Raw genomic sequence first — 19,930 nt, 5'->3', positions numbered from 1 at the left:
GATCATCACTGTATTTGAAGGGTGAAACCCCTCATTCCCCCCACTCGCATTTTGAACACTGACTCTAATATTGATTTTGAACCACTCAGACATATGCATTACTACCATCATAAAAACTCTTCCAGTATTCAAGAGATTTCCATCCACTTCGTACATATGTTAAACTTATAATAATTAGTTCAACTTATAAACTTTTCTCAGATTCTTAAATGGGAAGAAATGCTTTGTATTCTTCTCAGGCTTCTGTAATTTTTGTTCCTCTTATAACAGTTCATGGGCACATGAACTTCCACTCACAAAATCAGCCTGTCAGTCACTTACTATGCATTTTGATATATTCCTTTCTTTCACCTCGTTACATTTCCTACAAGAGTCAGGAATTTATATCATAATTTTTGCACTCTCTTCGATTACCTTTACTTTTTGCACAAAAACACGATCACAGCCTTCGTCCACTCTACTATTAGAGTTCCACACATCCAAGCTTCCTCGCATATTTACAAAACCCATTTCGTTCTTCTCTCTCCACTATATGTAACAGTCTCCGTATACATTTCATCAACAAATGATATCACGTTCTTCATCTGCGTCACAGCTTTCTTCACGTCTGTCTGTGTGACACATGCAGGCTTTATAGTTCTTTCATGTGCACTACCAAAACCAATCTTGTTTGCTGACACTGGCTCACATTCATCGGACTTTCAGATTAACGTTTTTATCTACTCCTTTCTTCACGTTCATTCGTTAGTCTTTTTCTACTTTCCTCACATTTTCATGCTTTCTTCCACCCTCGCTTCTACATTTTCAAACCTCCATAAACTCGTTTCCTATATCCAGAGTGGTTTGCTTTAATTTTTCTTCCAGTGTCATCATTCATTCATTTTTTTTTCTCTCCCTTTACAATTCTTTTAACGTAATTCTAACTCTTAATATGTTCCATTCTTTCATTCGAACCCGTTTCTTGTTTCCGCACCAGGCACTTTCTCTCTCTCTCTCTCTCTCTCTCTCTCTCTCTCTCTCTCGATCCATCAAGTCCCAGTTCACTCACCCTGACTCCTCCACTGCCGTCAGCTCGTATCCAACTGCCATTGTTTTGTTCCCACCTTTTCTGGTTTAGACTTTCTGTCTGAGTACTCCTCTCCCTTCATTCGCTACGCTGGTAGCAGCATACCACAAAAAATATGATCAAATAAAAAGGTGTATGTAAACGACGCTCCAGGTGCACTTTTCCCCCTCTACACTTTACCTAAGTTTCAGGTTTGGAGGATGAAATGTTGTAGCTGATACACAGTCGGTGAAGCAGAAAGTTTGTGGACGATGAAATAGATTAAACTTTTCAACATGACGAAATTTTCAGTCCAGTCTGACTATCGAAATTCGCTGCCATTTTACTTAAGATAAACCTGTGGCAGCGAAGGGATTGAAGCAGTCTCAGGTAACCCAGTTTTGCTGTGTGTATGCCTCTCACAAGACTATTATTATTTAGATAGGAAAGGGCCCCTGTTACTCAGAGGTATATGAATGATTTCATTAATTCTTCTTGTCACAGTAGGTGTCTGTAGAACTGAATATAATCGTCGGAAGATGTCAAAAATACAAGGGTCATCGTATTTGCTACTCCCTTCATTTGGATGACATATTTTGTTTCCTTTTTGATGTCTTCAGTGGTTTTGCTTTCGCCTTAGGAAAGACCTATAGAAATGGAGTGATATAATATGTTGACATTGCCAGTGCTTTCATCGTGACATTTTTTTAAAATAATTTAAAGTAAAATATCTGAAGGCAGCAAAATTACACTGGAAAAATGGGTCATCCTAGGGAAGTTATTACAAGTTCATTACGATGACATGTATTTTTTTTTTCTGTGTAACCTTCAGACGATATCATTCATTTCAGGAAAGACCTCTCCTAAAGGAAAGGTGGGATCAGATGCCATGAGGCATTTAATGGCGATGCTCCTCTCGTAACTCAGGCCTTTGAGGGTGTGGCGGGATATTCACCCACTGTCCAGCGGTACAAGTCACAACTAACAAATGTATAGTTATGTTACAGAGGTGATGGCGTTGTTTGAGCGTGGGGTGGTGGCCAGCCTGATGGGAGTGGAGGGAGGTCACGGGTTGGCCGGCAGCATGGGGGTGGTGAGGTCACTGTATGACCTGGGGGTTCGATACATCACCCTCACCCACGACTGTCACACACCCTGGTGAGTGGTTAATGTCTTTCATGTAGGACTGTGACGCTGTGCAGTATATCAGTCGGGTTGAATTCACAGTTGGTGTTATTCGTCCTGACTTTACTAACACTTATTTTCCTCTCAGTTTTGAGTTTCACAGTTGCTGCTCCTCTATCTAACCCTTACTAATTCCTACTTTCCTCTCACGCTCGAGTTGCATATTTACTGCTTTCCACTCTGACACGAATTAATACCTGCTCACCTCTCATGTACGATTATCATGGTAGTTTTTCTATGCTGCTGTTGGTAAGTGTCGTTACTATTGTTTGTAACTCGAGTTCACACAGCAACAGAGTGATGATTTTGAAATAATTTTCGTGGCAACAGTGCAAAGCATGTTGGGGATGGTTAGGCCATGCATTGATAAGTAAATGTCTAACATCACTTCTATACACTAAGTTATCTGTGTCACTACATAACTTACAACTGACACATATCCCTAATGAACGTGTCACTCTGTCCCAGAAGAATCCTTGCATACTGTGGTGAGGAAATCATAACTAGGACACTTGCTTGTGTATGCTACATTAATGTCCTCATCACGTCGGTAGCAATTTATGTAACTCCTTCCGCTAGATGACTTTTCAAAACCTTTATTCTAAATACTGTATCACCAAACGGTTATATTCAGATTAGGTGAGGCCACTGGGAGAACTTTTACGAAGGCTGTATCCTTCCCTTCCCTTTCGAAACGGGTCTTCTTTCTAAAGTCGCCCATTGATCCAATCCATTTTTGCCCTAAAAGGATTACGGGCCCAAGGCTAGGCTGCTCAGTCCAAACATTTAAAGCTAGGGTGGCCAGCCTTGCTCGCCGCTGACTGGCAATATGTGAGCAATATCCCCCAAACCACCTCCCTGAGGGTCCCATCCGGTTGAAGCTCCTTAAACCACTTATGCACCAGACTTCCATCTGGTAATATGGTTACCAATCAGTGTACTGAATGGCTTCGTAGATTACAGGAAACCTTTTGGCTTGTCACTTAGTGAGATAGCCACATGAAAGGTATGCATCGTGTGAGTGGATGGTGGGCACTTCCAACTATCACAGGAAAAAAAAAAATCGTCATCGTAACTAGAGAGTTAATGAGTCTGTCACTAAGCGGTGCGATACCACCAAATGTATTTCATGGTACAATGTTTACATCATTTACTTCAAAATAATACCATTATCATCATCATCATCATCATCATCATCATCATCATCATCATAGGACCTATTTTTAACTTAAAATACAGAGTCAGGTAGGATCAAGAAGCAGAGAAAGAGAACTAAAAAAAAAAAAAAAAATTAACTGTCACACAGCATCGCTGTTCTATTTTCCTTCGGTTCAATAAATCACTAGTCAGTGTGCATTCGCCTGTCATCAGAAAAACACGCCTTTCACAATATACTCAGTTTATACCACTTTGTTTTACCAGCTCATGGCTTTCTGGATCCACCTCATACTACCACTTTTTATTGTAATCACGGTACCAGGGAGAGACGCCATCACGAGGTGACATCAATATAACTGGGCAGTAACGCTAATCGGTAAGAAAAGCGTTTCTCAGCTCTACAACAACAACAACAACAACAACAATCAAATTCCACACTTTCTCATTAACCCTTATAGTCATATTCTCAATGGTACTGGAGCCTTTGTAGTAGTTCTGTTTTAATGGAGTGTTTTGCGCATTGACAGCTAAATGTTACCTTGCATTATGGTATATTTTGTAATATCGTCACGATTTACATCAGAAACAAAGAATATATTATGGAACTGCAATATGCATAATATATTATGCCTTCGTAGTAGTTCGGCTTTAATGGGGTATTTTGCGCATTGACAGCTAAATGTTAATCTTGCATTATGGCATATTGTTTTAATATCGACACGATTTACGTCAGAAGCAAAGAATATAATATGGAATTGCAAGATGGAAAATTTATAATGGAATGAAAGAAAAGCATTTGGGGGCCGAATGCTAATCGCCCGCCTGAGTATGCTGTTGGCCAAGTTCAAGATTTAGGCCATAGCTTGATACCCTGAAGGTTTCATGCTGATAGTTCAAGCTGTTCATGAGATATAATGGTACTAAAGCCTGGCGATAAAAACTAGTTGACCTTTAACGGCCATTTTGGTGACCTTGACTTTGACCCCGAGTGCCCATTTTCGACTCGGCCAAGATTTTGGCCATACTTGATACCCTGAAGGTTTCATGTTGATAGCTCAAAGCCGTTCGTGAGATATAATGGGAACACACACACACACACACACACACACACACACACACACACACACACACACACACACACACACACACACACACAGAGGCAGGCAAAAACATTAGCGCTCCGCCTTCAATAGGTGGGCGATAAAAAAAGAGCTGTTCCATTACAAGAGCTTCAAAGTCAACGAGAATTTGGCCCTGTGACGTCTGAGATTTGTTCTAAAAATACATATTATTCTTGACAGTCCAGGTATCAAAGAAAGCTTACAGCAGTTAAAAGCTTAACAGAGATCATTTTTAACCCTCTCGCTGCTAGGGAATCTCAAAGCTGAAGGATATTCCGTAGTATTAGCTTGAATATTTAAATACATGCAGTTCGTTCACTTTACCTTGACGGAGAATTGCATCGTTTTGTTGGTTATTTCCGGTTACACAGCGACAGAATAAGTCAGTACTGCGGCCCTCCATCCTTTGCACAGCACTTCTTTGTAATTAGCGCCAAATTACTGTGATAATATATTGTACTAGTTTGGTGCTGATAATGGGGAGATGGCAATTTTACCCCTTGTTAAACAAAGTATAAGTAGTCCACAGCAGCGAAAGGGTTAAATATCAGTATCCTAGCACCACATCCTACAATTTCCTTGCAAAGCTCACACTTTTGCTTCGTAGGAAGGTGGCTACAGGATTTAAAACGAGATGAAAGTATACGGTTAAAGAGTGACAAACCAGGCAACCTTCCTGGTGCAAGAGTGGCAGCAGCACCACTACCTCAAACAGTTTGCAGGCTTTGATGCACTGTCACCCATGGTTCAGAATGCCTCAAACTGTCTGCAGGAGTGAATGGTATTGACTGCACCAGGGTGGATGAATTATGTACAGCAAGAGAGGAAGCTGACACCCGCATCCTGCTCCATGCTAGCCATGCATCATCCACTGGACATGAATGCATCATCAAGTCCCCTTATACAGATGTTGCTGTCCTTGCCTGTACATTCAGCTATCAGATCAATGCAAGGATGCTCTTTTCCACTGGAACAAAGCAGAGACAAAGGTAGGTTGACATCCCTGCCATTGGAGAGTCTCTGGGTGAAGATGTGTGCAAAGCACTACCAGGATTGCACACTTTTACAGGTTGTGATAGCACAAGTTCATTTGTCGGCAAAGGCAAGAAGCAGGCATTCCTGCTGGTGGAATCAGACTCAGACCTGTGCAATGCCATGAAAAAGGTTGGCAGCTCATTTCATGACAGTGACGAGCGGCAACAAGGATGTGCTCAGTTTGTCTGCGCACTGTATGGGCACAAGGGTGAAGACACAGATGTTGTCCGGTACAAACTTTTCTGCATCAAAAATGCACAAAGCTGCCATCTGCCACCAACCAAGGATGTTCTCAAGTACCATGTTGCTCGAGCAAACAACCAGGCATGTATCTGGCACCATTCACTGGATGCAACTGTACCAACACCCAGCCCAGATGGTCATGGCTGGGATGTGAAAATGGCCACCTCTCAATCCACTGGATGGATTAGCAGCCTGATCCAAAGGCACTTTTGCAACTCATCAGTTTTAACTGCAGCAAGGACCACTGTGTATGGGTCAGGTGCTCATGCAGAAAAAATGCCATGCCACGCACTGATGCTTGTGGATGCACCGACGGCACCAATGCCGAGAACACTTAAGTGTACCGAGAATGACTCCAGTGATGATGATGATGACTGAAACTTAAGCACTTGTGTTGCCATGGATAGGGCAAATTTGCTATGGACAGGCCAAAATTGTTCCTTTAATATTTTTTGTAAAGAAATACCTCTGACAATATAAGCAGAACATGTTATGTAACTTAGCTACTCAAGCAGATACTATTGTTGCATACTTTTGGTTCTGAAAACGTTTAAGAAAGGGAAAATTTTGTATAATAAAATGCTTTTCAACTCAAAAATATGGCCAACTTCAACTATTTACAAGCTTTACAATGTAGACAGATATTTTAATGTTCCTTTGTATAGATTATGTCCCTCCTGAAACCACCAACTCCCCCATTTCTACCTTCCCTCACTTGTACTCATAAAACTTGCTTTTTCTGAAACCCCTCGGTTAGAATAAGCTGTTGTCAAAATTACCTGCCAGGTTGTGCCAATGACAACAAGTAAAAATGTGATCTTATATGACCTGGGAACACCCTGATACCATCAAACCAAAGTTCTGAGGGGGGTGCAACAAACTCCTTAAATAGAGCCCTTTTCAGATTCGTCCCACGGACTAAGGGAGTAGGTTGTGTTGTGGGAAGAGAGACGTAACTGATTTGGGACGACAATTCCTAGAGGTGTCTATGTAGTGGCCACCCCTGAAAGTTTGCAGCGCCGGATAATAGCTGGATTGACAGATTTAATAACTGATACATTTTCGTCTCCTTACAGCTGCTATATCATATATAATTTGCAAAGTTTATGGTATTACACAGTTTCAGTTTTATATTCATCAACGTTACTTGAGGAACTCACTAGTTCAGAACACTTGAAGGTTATAAAAAGTATTTAAAGTCTGCACTTCACGATATTGTGTATTATGCGAACACACAACTGTGTCACAACACATTGCACTTACAACTTCTCACTGTCATTACTTTTTTTATTTTTTCCTCAGCATCACATTCTCATTTTGTGATGTCAATATATATCACTTAATCACCATCATCGCTTTCATTTTGGCACCTGAGTGTCCCGCTCATTTTCCCCTCTTCTCAGTGCTTAGCCATTCAGGAGGTCTTATTTTTGTCGTTTCTCTTATCCTTCTTCTCTCCCTTGTCCTTAAATTCTTCCCTCTAATGACTTCTTCCTTCATTTTCGCCTTAATTAGACCGTACAATTCTGCCCAGCTAATAAGGGCCTGTAGTGCTGTGGGAGTTAATCATGATTATAACCAACACCTTCAGTCAGAAAAAGTCTCAGTCAACTGATATCGTCTGGCAGTAGCGGGAATAAAAGACGTCACTGTGTTCAATATAAAAAAGTAGCCCTCGTACCTTCTGCATCTCCCAGTCATTAGCGATATCTCAGTTCATTTCAGCCATTAGCGATATCTCAGTTTATTTCAGCTTGTCATTGTTCTTCTTACCAATCCCCCCTAACCTTTCGCTTCCCCCTCCCATCCCACACCCTTGTTTTGACCCTTGCACTACGATGACGTATTTCTTGCATTATTCTTGCTTATTACAGATGACATAACACGGAGAGAAAAAATTCAAACTTGAGAAATTAGATATAGCCACAGTTAACCTCTTCACTACTAAACGTCTCCTACCCCCCCCCCTCCTCCTCTGAAACAAAAAAATGTATTATAAAATAAGAGTACAAAAAGGAGCAATCACAAAATGCAGCTCCCAACCGTGCTAAAGGCCTAATATTTGATTTTGCCCTTTGATCTTGACCTTCGACTGATTGCTCTCAGAATGCAATTACCTTATTCTTGCCCATTGCTTAACCAGTCCACCAACTTTGGTTCAAAACAGATTATAGTTTTCTAAGTTTACTTCTTTTTTTTTTTTTTTTTTTTTCCAGTGAACTTATCGTTTGCTCTGTCCCTGTGACCTTGACATTTAACTAACCTCAAAATCGTTTCTGTCTCTGCTGTAAACCAGACTCTTTCACAAGGTTTAGTCTACTTTGGAAAAAAATTGTTTACAGTGGCCTTACTATGTGACCTTGGCCTTAGACGTATTACTGTCACTAATATCAGATCAGTATCGAGTAGCTCTGAAGTCATCCACCAAGTATGTATCAGATCTGATCAGAACTGTTTTCAATAGTTTGGCAGACAGACAACTGAGTTTAATTTTTGACCTTGACCCGTGACCATGACCTTTGACTGACATTTATTTCTCAAACTGACTTTGTTAGTTCTTACCTGACCCTTAACACTTCCACAGTGTTTGGTTCAAATCGGATCAAAGCTGCTTGAGTTAACCATGCCCTATGACCTTGTCCTTTGACCTTTCCCTGTGGCCTTGACTTTTGACTGATTTTTCTCGAAAACCTTTTGTTCATGTCATATCAACTCTTCCACAAAGTTTGGTCTAAAGTGGATAAAAACTGTTTAAGTTGACTTCACCCGGTACCCTTGACCTTCGACCTACTGTTTCAAACAGCAATAGATTCACTTCTCTGCAGACCTTCAACTTTTCCATAAAGTTTAGCTAATACTGGATCAGGCCTGTTGGATGACTTACTTATTACACACACACACACACACACACACACACACACACACACACACATGAAAACATAACACGTTTCCCACTTTAAAAGCGCAGATGTAATAACCATGTCATAGTCCTGATGGGGTTCTGTTTTACTTCCACAGGGCTGAGAGTGCTGAGTCAAATGGCTTTCCCCCAAACACTGCTGGTCTGACACCCTACGGTAAGGTGAGTCTTGTGTCGTGTTGGTATATGAGTAAAGCAGTGGAAATGAGTAAGGCATAAAGGACCAACTGTAGAGTGAGAATTTAAAAAAAAATTATCTTCAGCTTAGGTGACGTCCCAGCGTCTTTTTTCTTACCAGTTTATTTCTGTGCATGACTTGTTATGTTCTTTGCATTCTATGCTTTGTGGTAAGTGGGGCCATCCAATATCTTCAGACGTGATGAAGTATTAACTTCAAGTAACTGAGCTGGCTGCATACCAGTTGGTTTCTTGTATCAGAGGAAATAATTTGTCATGCTGGATTGATAAATATATAATCAAATGACGCCAGGTAATCTATTCGAACGTGGCCTACACGGCTTTACATCAATGGGTTGGGTAAGGTTTATTGCTTAACCTGCCACGTGCCAGTGCCGTTTTAGAATGGTCTGACATAATGCTACGGCCAGTGCCAGTGCCATTTTAAAATGGTTTGAAATAAAAAACTTCACTGTGACCGCATTTTTCAAGATTCGTGGGTAAAAATTTGGCAGGCATGTAAGGTAACTGTTCCTCTACCATCCCCCAGGCTGTCAAGGCCATACACTCACTCACTCCCCACCCTCATGCTCGCTCTGCCTCACTCTGCCTGTGTGCCTCACCCAGTGCTGTACATAGTGAAGGTAATTTGTAAATATTTTCATGTAAGTGTATGTTGTAAATATTTTCTTGTAAGTGTAGGGACTACATAATGTCGTCGAGTTGTAAATACCTTGTAAATGCCAGGACTGTACGTAATGAAGTCAGGTTGTACCTATCTTCAAGTAAGTGTAAGATAATGCATTCACAGTGAGAAAGACACGCAAATTGTAATTGATGTTGAAGTTTTAAGTAATCAGAAATGTGAACTGAACATTGTTATACCTTCCCATCATAAATACCTGAGTATACCTTACATAGAAAACGGCTTTCTCTCACGTATGTGGTGAGCGTGAGAGAGCGGCTATACCTATAAACGAGTATGCAGGACTCAATTCCGAGCCTCGGTAAGCATTTTAATGGCGAAAATCGTTGTTTCCACATCAAAATCTATCATTTTAGCCAAAAAAAAAAAAAAGGTCGAAAAATGGCCGGCACTGAGCTGACCCATAGGGCTAATTATAGCCGGCATGCGGCGAGTTAAATAATACTGTCTAGGAATAGACTGGTCGTTGGCTTTGAATATCTGAACTAAATTCTAGGCTCTGATGGGGTAACAAAGGATTTCATATAAACAGAGACCAATGTAGGCTGATGTCAAAAGTCAAAATAACATACAAGCTTTATGATTATACGAAAGGAATTATGATCACGGGAAATATATAGTTAAATATGAGATGCTATTGAGCCTTCTTGAGGTTACAGAAGTACTGAGGTACAATTACTGATAATAATGCCATTATCTGGGCTTACCAATAATACATTTGGTAAGTGTTTGTGGGTGCAGTGATCGCTGACATTGGTCTCAATGAGGATGTCTCGTAGAGAAGTGATTACCTTTTGCAGAACGATGACGCCAATTTCTTCTTACACACACACACACAATATATATATATATATATATATATATATATATATATATATGTAGTGGAAGTCATAGGCAGTAGGAAATACAGTTAGAAGGAGACAGTTCCAGAGTTGGCTTCTTCCATACATGAAGGACTGGGAGTAATGGTCAACTCTTTCATTAGACATTTGGAGAGAATAGGGATGCTTGTTGCTACACGGGCGCTGCGTGCCCGCCCTAGTTGTGAAGGGATGCAAACAGACAGTTCAGAGGAGCAGTGACCATTGATGTAGCAATAGAAAAGAGATAAAGATGCAACAGTACGGTGAAGACACAGAGGTTGATGAGAGCCAGTAAGAGGAGGAAAGTTAATGGGGTGAAAAGCCTTTGACTCCACCTTGTTTAGAAGGGCTGTATGTAGGAAGCCTCCCCAAATATGAGAGTTGCACTCTACACAGTGGCCATTAAAACTTTTGCAAAAAGTCAAAAACTTTGCAAGGGTAAAGAAGGCACGGGGTCGGCCTAGCACACCAAATCTTTAGGAAGCAGATTTTACAAGAAAGATTAAAAGATCTTCCCAAGATAAATCCTGTCGCTCACGAGGTTAGTTTTCTTCCTAATTTGTCATTATAATCTTCACAAGGACTTCACTGAAGGGTTTGTAAATAACTGTTCATAAGGTAATTGGTCGGTAATTAATATAATCTCTTGAGTCACCTTTCTTAAAAAGCAAAATAACTGTGGCATTAAATCATGTTTTGAGAACTTTCTTATTCTTTATGCAGTGAGTTAATATGTAGGCTAGCCGGATTTTAACTTCTGCTCCTGCATCCAACAGTAAATCTGCTACTACTTTGTCTTCTTCTGGGGCCTTTCTTCATTTCATGATTTTGAGAGATATCCTTACTTCGCTTGGTGTTACCTCTTGTATTTCACTTGTCAACAGAAAAGTTAACTATCGGTACTCTTTGTTCATTGTTAAAGGTGTATTTTTTTTTTCTATTTCATCTTTTTTTTTTTATGTTCACTTTCATCTTCTTCTTTTTCAGCTCGAGGGCTATTTTTGAATACTTTTTTTTTAATGCGAGGAAGAAGGAACCAAAGGCCATGAGCCCGCAATAACAGTTCCCTCCTAGAGAAAAACAAAATACAATAGAGAACCAAATTCAAGATCCGATCATTTTGAGATGCATGGACACACTGCGTTTGAAAGACTGGAGATCATAGGCTGCAGGAAATACAGACAGAGGGAGACAGTTCCAGAGTTCACCTGTTGCATAAATGAAAGACTGGGAGTAACGGTTAACTCTTGCATTAGAGAGTTGGACAGAAAAGTGATGAGAGTTTGCTGCCAGACGGGTGCTACGCGCCCGTCGTAGAGGTGGAGGAATGCATGCAGACAGTTCAGAGGAGCAGTGACCATTAAAGTAGCGATAGAAAAAAGATAAAGATGCAACAGTGCGGTGAAGAGACAGAGGTTGAAGGGAGTCAGTAAGAGGAGGAGAGTTAATGAGACGAAAAGCCTTTGACTCCACCCTATTGAGAAGAGCTGTATGTGGGGAGCCTCCCCACACATGAGAGTTGTACTCCACACAGGGGCGGATAAAACCCCTGTATTGGGTCAACAATTGTGCAGGGGTAAATAAAGAGCGGAGTCGGCTTAGCACACCCAATCTCTTGCAAGCAGATTTTACGAGATGTAATATGATCTTTCCAAGACAAGTCAAGAGCAAATGAAACCCCAAGCATGATCAAGGATGATGCAGGATTAAGCTGAATATTATTAAACATTAATGGGTATACCTGTGGAAGATTTTTTCGGGTTGATAGGTGTAAGAACTGAGTCTTAGATGCATTAAAAACAACCATATTATTTTTACCCCAGTCAGAGATATGAGCCAAGTCAGACATTAGGTGTGCCATAGCCTCATCCCTTGTTGGTTGAAGTAACTGTTGAGATGGGCGTTGCGGTAACCGAATGGAAAGGTGAAGGGTGGAGTCATCAGCGTATGAGTGGATAGGGTTAGATGTACAGCTTAGAAGGTCATTGATGAATAAAAGGAAGAGAGTTGGTGATAGGACAGAGCCCTGAGGAACACCACTGTTGATAGATCTAGGAGAAGAACGATGGCCGTCTACAACAGCGGCTATAGAACGACCAGAAAGGAAGCTAGCGATGAAGGCACAGATAGAAGGATAGAAACCGTAGGAGGGCAGTTTGGAAATTAAAGATTTATGCCAGACTCGATCGAAGGCCTTTGAGATGTCAAGCGCAATGGCAAAACTTTCGCCAAAGTCCCGAAAGGAGGATGACCAGGAGTCTGGAAGGTAGGTGAGAAGATGGCCAGTGGAGTGTCCCTGACGGAACCCGTACTGACGATCAGAAAGAAGGTTGTGATAGGAAAGATGCCTTAAAATTTTTCTATTGAGAATTGACTCAAAAACTTTTGAAATACAGGACGTTAAAGCAATTGGACGATAGTTGGAGGGTTGGGAGTGGTCACCCTTCTTTGGGACTGGCTGAATGAGAGCAAACTTCCAGCAAGAAGGAAAGGTACAAGTTGACATACAAAGGCGAAAGAGTTTGCCTAGGCAGGGTGTAAGCACAGAAGCACAGTTCTTGAGAACAACAGGAGGGACCCCATCAGGCCCACATGCCTTGTTAGTACTGAGGCCAGAGATGGCAGAAAATACATCATCTGAAGAAATTTTAATGTCAGCCATGAGGAAGTCAGAGGGGGGAAGTGATTGAGGAACAGCACCGGAATCGTCTAAGGTGGAATTGGAGAAGAAAGTCTGTGTGAGGAGATCTGCTTTATCAGTAGAAGAAATAGCTACAGAACCATCAGAGTAGAAAAGAGGTGGGAAGGATGATGAGGTAAAGTTCTTGGAAAGGTTTTTGGGAAGGTGCCAGAAGGAGCAGGAAGAATTCCAGTTGGAGAGTTGAGAGCATTTAGTAAGGATGAAATTATTCTTAGCAGAGCGAAGAACAGACTTAGCACGATTCCGGGCAGAAACGTAAAGATGATGTGATTCAGGGGTGGGTTGGCTCCGATACCTTTTGTAGGCCCTCTCCTTGTTGCGGACAGCATTAGAACAAGCGTGATTAAACCAAGGCTTTCGTGCATTAGTCAAAGGATTTGAGAAAGGAATGTATGCTTCTATGCCCAAGAGAATAACCTCCGTAATGCGCAAGGCACACTCAGATGGCTCCCTGCCATGGAAGCAATAATCATTCCAGGGAAAATCAAAGAAGTACTGCCTGAGGGCCTCCCAGTCCGTGGCTCCAAAATGCCACAGACGACCTTTCCCTGGAGGGTCCACAGGCCATACCAGAGTGAAAGGACAGGTTAAGGTGATAAGGTTGTGATCGGAGGAGCCCAACGGAGAGAAAAGATTAACAGAGTAAGCAGAAGGAATAGTTGTGAGGAAGAGGTCAAGTATGTTGGAACTCTCTCCAAGGCGGTCAGGGATATGGGTAGGGTGCTGTACAAGCTGCTCTAAGTCATTAAGGATAGAAAAGATGTAGGCTTGTTCACCAGGTGGATCAGTGAAAGGAGAGGAGAGCCAAAGGTGGTGGTGAACGTTGAAATCTCCAAGAATGGAGATTTCAGAGAAAGGAGAAATGGATAGAATGTGTTCCATCGTAGAAGTAAGATAGTCGAAGAATTTCTGATAGTAGAATTAGGAGATAAGTAAACAGCACAGATATATTTAGTCAGAGAATGACAGGAAAGCCGAAGTCAGAGTGTGGAGAATTCAGAAGAATCGAGTTCAGGAACACGAGAGCAAGATAAGTCGTTGCGTATATATACACAACAGCCACCTTTGGCTTTGAAATGAGTATAGAGAAAGCAGGAGAATACAGAGAAGGGTTTGCTGTCAGTTGTCTCAGACAGCTGAGTCTCAGTTAGAAAAAGAAGGTGAGGTTTTGAGGAGGAGAGGTGGTGCTCATCAGAGCGAAAGTTAGAGGAAAGGCCGCGAATGTTGCAGAAATGAAGAAGAAGAGAGTCAGACAGTGGTCCCAGGCACCTCGAGTCGTCACTGGGAGAGGGGCGGATGGTGGGGGCATTTATGTTCCCCCCCCCCTTGGGGACTCCGAGACTTGGTGATGAGACGCCATAATTTTTTGAATTTTGGAAAAGGAAGTGTAGTGTGTACTGTGCATGTAGTTTGATGTAGATAGAGAAATTTGTACTGGAGAGCATGCTGGCCTACTCTCTGTGTAACTGAGACACTGAAAAACTTCAGCAAAGGGGGATGGTCAGGAACTAGTCCTTGTTGGCTTTGGTTGTATCAGATTTTCCTACTAGCTTCGCTGATTCTCTTAGCATTTTTGTTGGTCTTTCCTTCAAGTCAGCAGTGTCACACTCAGTAAAATTTTAGCCTGAAATAAGTTATTTATTTCCAACTGAAAGGCAGGTATTATTTTTCACTTACTTTTATTGAGCATATCCTTTTTTCTTAATCAGCTTCTTTCTGTTCTTCTGAAATTGAATCTGGCTGTGCAACTCGCCAATCTCTGGTTACTTCTATATTTTCATTGTTGATAACTGTGCCTTTAGTTATCGTGTTGTTCTTATTTTCTGTAATAAAGGCGAGTCCATTTTTTGTTCTCCATTTGGGCTTCTTCTGGTTCATTTTCTCCCTGCTCTTTTGTGGAAGAACGTGTTAAATATTCTCATGTTATACATATCAGCAAAATTTACCACTATTCACCTGTAATTCTCTCTTCTACACCGAATTTTTCCATACATGCTTCTCCATTTCTCCATTTGTCAGTTTTTGGATTGAAGTCATCCATGAGTACAGTATATTTGGTCTTTTCTGTTTCCTCTTAATCTGGAAGATGTCATAGAATGTTTCTGTTTCTATGTCTGTGCTTTGGGGACTGGATGCATATACTTACATATTTACAGGGTGTATGAGTATCTTTTGCAGAGTCTAATTACAATTCACACCAGTCAGACACATTGCAGAAATAAGCAGTGTTCTCTGCAAGACTGCTGTTAATTAGAAATCGTACACAACAAACTCTTTCGTTCTGCTTCCTTTGTGGACAATTAGGTGGTTGCTGTTTTGGAGCTGATTTAATTTTCTTTCTTCTACGGATCTCGTTCAGACCTAAATTACCCCAATTAATGCTTTCAAATTGTCATTCAAGTATCAAGTTTATCTTACGCGAGGCTTCCTAAAATGTACATGTAAATTTTCATGGATTTCAGTTTGATTAATGTCGTGTTCTCTGATTTGCTGAGACGAAGCCTACTTACTTTCGGTGGCACACTGCCTGTAAACACGAGGTAGTGCGACTGGACCTTAAGTAGACGATAATCAAACAGGAATGCCCGTGAAATAATAAACAGTAGAATTCATGTTTGGTTGGGGGGATTGTGGCAAATAATCTCATCTCCATGCCACATAGGGCCGTACTATAAAAACCCAGAGTTTAGGTGGTCCAACGCTGACGTTCAGTCGCCAGACGTTCCTGAGCGTCAGTCACCCGTACTAAAAAAAATCTGGACCGTCAGTCTTGGCAAAGCCCAGTTCTGGCGTTTGAATGCCACGACAGTCGCTAGATTGGGAGAGAATGCGCTGCATGAGCACTAAAAGCGCGCAAATTTTGAATGTTTCTTCTGTTTAATAAACCAGACACTCTGCTAACCCATTCTGAACTGTATTATTTTTATGTAAGAAATAAGCATATTAATTGTGCTAGAATCGGTATCAAATGATGGTAGAACGCATTAAGAGGATGCATTTACAAGCAAGATACAGTGTAGTGTATAGCCTAGGCTAAGAATGAAATAATGATTATCCTCCCAGTTATCTGCATGGGAATAATTTATTGAGATCATCCAGATTTGAATTCATACGAGCAAAGTGAATGTATTATTGCATGCTTCATTGATTTCCATGTTGTTTGTGACCAGCTCACCAGTCATGAGTTATACAGCAGTTTTTTCAGGTTATGGGCACCTGCACTCATGCAGCAGTACATAATGTGTTGCTAAATTTATAATGCAATATATAACTACAGAGTTATTAGAGAATTATATTTAGCATGGAGGCTAATTTACTTCTTTACAAAGTTGGTTGAATGGTGATATTCATTTTATCAACAACATAGGAGCGATGCGGTAACACTGCTCCATTATTTTTCAGCAGTTTCTTTCCACACCTGTCATCCAGCCATGACCAGCAGACCATATAGGAAAATATAGGTTATATGTGTACCGTAAGAGATGTTCTTTCAGTTTCTATATATCCAGCTATAGTTTTTTCCCTGCATTATTGTCACATACCCTGTTTCAGGTACTACCAGTAAATTTCCAGTTAGGCTCAGTAATTATATTACTCTGAGATTCACATTCATTTTCATTACGGTACCTTTCCCTTCAAGCAGTATGCAATGATTTCCTAATTAATGGTATATACAGTATCTTTTTTTTTTTTTTTTTTTGTCCTAATTTGCTAGACAAACTTTCCATTTTTCCCAGAAATCATTCCACTTCTATAGTACTTTCATCCAGTTCTGTTTTATATTTTCAGACTGTTTACCGATGTTTTCCTAGCTTTCTCCTTCTCTAGTCATATGCTTGATGTTTGTCTCTTTCACCAAATATTAATCTCATTACTTCCTGTTCGTCAGTCATTGCTTTACTGCACCTTTCATGCTTTTGTATAATCCTTCCACCCTAACTTTCCTAACTTACACCCATCTAGTCCTCCATCACAATTGCTGTCATTTCTATCTAATTACTATTTTTCTTTATTATATATGCATGGTACAGGCCGCTTCCTTAGGCCTGTAGCTATTTACATGTAAGAAAAGCTCTTGGAACAGAAAAATGCCTCAGGATTTTTTTTTTAATTCTCATGAAAAAATCTGCATTTACTAACAAGTTTTGCTTTAAAGCCAACACACCTATGCTCAAATCTGAGTGCTTGATTGAAACAGGTAATATTTCAGCCAGCATCCTAACCAACCAATTCTCATATCTGGTAACCGGTATTATTTTACAAGTGGACAATACGCAGTTCAGGAATTTTAGCATCATTAACGTATAGTACATTCCCTGAGGATCATAATGAACCCTCGTAACCCCATTCGGATATTGATATTTTCAGAGATAATGAATTTAATTTAAAATTCCAAAAAAAAAACGTAACGAATCTTCACGGCCAGTCCGTGTTCGTATATGTGTTTCTCTTCCTTTTGATTGCTCATGCTTACCGTAGGTCTGTATCACCCACTCATAGGCCTACTTTAGGTCACGTGATGGTATTCTACAAATGAATTTGAGCCGTGGTCTTTGATTCCTTGTGGATGGAAAAATTCAAACCCTTCTCAGTATGGCTCTGAAGAAGAAAGATGTGCTGTGTGTCCCGGGTGTGATATTGATTATTTACGAGTGATTAAGCGTTTCCACTCGGAATCAGAGGAGGCTATTGAGTTTCTTAGAAGACACGGTGTAATACCTTGGGAAGTTTATTGCCCAGACTGTCAGGAACCGTGTAAATTTAGAAAAGACAGACATCAGTGGTACTGTGGTTGATACAAAAAGTACACAAAAAACAAGAAACGGGTACAGTGTAGTTTTTGTGTTTCTGACTACAAAGGAACTGTTTTGGACCACACACACCTTCTGGCTTGGCAAATTATATTGCTCATAAACCACAGGATTCAAATGTTCTGGAACCATGACGTTATTGCCAGACGACCCTCGTTTTGGACAATCGTATCTCTAGGGTAAGCATTCCCCTAGGATAGGTTAGGTATGCTGGGGTAGGTTTGGTTAGGTTTAGTGTTTGGTGAGGTTACACTACGTATTCCCCTGGGATTGGTTAGGTATGTTGGGGTAGGTTTGGTTAGGTTTAGTATTTGGTGAGGTTACATTACGTATTCCCCTAGGATAGGTTAGGTATGTTGGGTTAAGTCTGGTTAGGTTTAGTGTGTTTGGTGAGGTTACGTTACATCTGTTTGGTTAGGTTTCGTCTGTTCCGTTAACCGGTGGTGCAGTATATTTTTCTGGTTGTTTTTGATGCGATTTGAGTTGTTTTTTACTTATTTTTTTTTTTTTTTTGGAAAATGCTTGATTTCACCTACTTGTCCAATCAAAGTTTATGATTGGAAATGAGGGAAAATGAGGCATTTCTGACAAAAATGCAGGTCAGAAACATTCGAATCGCATCAAAAACTGCCAGAAAAATATACTGCACTACCTGGGGGTGGTGTATTGTCCATTTGTAAAAATTTACCACCTTACCTATCTTAACTACATCAGCATATCAATTTATTTTGGTACAAAAACGTATCACATTTTTCAAGAAAGAACTAAGTGATTGCACATACTTATTGGTACTGATGAAAACAGTTTTATTACCGATTTCTGAAACTTAACTGTAAAAGCAAACACTAAGGCAGGTGAAAAATACAAACCTAACAAACCATTTACCAACTCTGACCAAACTCTGATGTGTGTATAAGGTGACCAGAGTCCCGCTTTTAGACGGCACAGTCCCGCTTTTGTGACGTCTGTCCCGCATTTTAAATTGACTAAAATGTCCCGCTTTTTGAACAAATTATCTAAAATGTCCCACCTTTAGAAAATTACTATTACATTAGATATAAAATGGCCTTCTTTTATGAAACTGTGATGAATTTGTAGAATTATGCATAATCCAAACCAAATGAAATACCGAATTGTTAATATATGTAATACTCATTAACCGGTAACTTTGGTTTGACCATTCACCATACCGTACGGTATGTTCGCATTGTTCATTTGAGACGTTAGTGTTTGATTAGCAGCCTCACGGTGGGGTGCAACGCTATATATATATATATATATATATATATATATATATACTGTATACGTGATAATGTCCCGCTTTTAGCTCCAGTAAATCTGGTCACCTTAAGTGTGTAATATCTGCCATGTAATATAATATTGTATATGCACTTCTTACACGTCCTTTATTTCATGTTTAATCTTAGGCAAGAACTGTCACACAATGACGTTGTTGGGCTACAGGCAGCAGCTTACTGGCTTGATCTCAAATGTGCTAACTACAGCACTGAGCTGGCTAACACACAAACTTTCAATCAGTTGCCGTTTCAAAAACCTATTCAGAAAGTATACAGGTTGTCTGAAATAAACTAGGAAACATAATTTAATATTCTAACTCAACATTACGCACCACATCGCCACCATGGAAGTATTTGTTCACTCGTATTCGTTACGGAAGCGTTTAGTCTTGTAAAATCTTATGAACAGCCTTGTATTTCTCAAATATTTTAGCCTGCTAAGGAAAATTTGAGTCCTGTATTATTCAGTGTTTATAAATGGAAAAACCGGTTATCGTATTTATGAATACTTAAATTTGTTGTACGAAAGGGGGGTCTCTTGTGGCGTTTTTCCTCCTGTCACATTCCAATACTATTTTACGCCATAACCAGGTGACGAGCGCCTGGCGCGAACAGCAAATTTATTTATGGTACGAAAAGCAGGAACGTCAGATGCTCACTTTTGTCA

General features: G+C 40.4%; 1 protein-coding gene across 1 annotated transcript in view; it reads left to right on the top strand.

Moving 5' to 3' along the window:
* The window catches only part of LOC145398454 (dipeptidase 1-like), a 560,071-nt gene that overhangs the window by 211,714 nt on the left and 328,427 nt on the right, over positions 1-19,930 (top strand). The window contains exons 4-5 of the mRNA XM_080271334.1: positions 2,053-2,203; positions 8,806-8,869. Coding sequence (XP_080127460.1) covers positions 2,053-2,203; positions 8,806-8,869 — 215 coding nt within the window. The remainder of the gene's footprint in view (positions 1-2,052; positions 2,204-8,805; positions 8,870-19,930) is intronic.

This window comes from Coenobita brevimanus, chromosome 45 (genome assembly GCF_032717465.1).
Source record: "Coenobita brevimanus isolate Jiangsu-jjx chromosome 45, ASM3271746v2, whole genome shotgun sequence".
NCBI classification, from domain to species: domain Eukaryota; kingdom Metazoa; phylum Arthropoda; class Malacostraca; order Decapoda; family Coenobitidae; genus Coenobita; species Coenobita brevimanus.
Note: the sequence above shows the minus strand (reverse complement) of the source record. Positions and strands in the feature narration are given on the sequence as shown.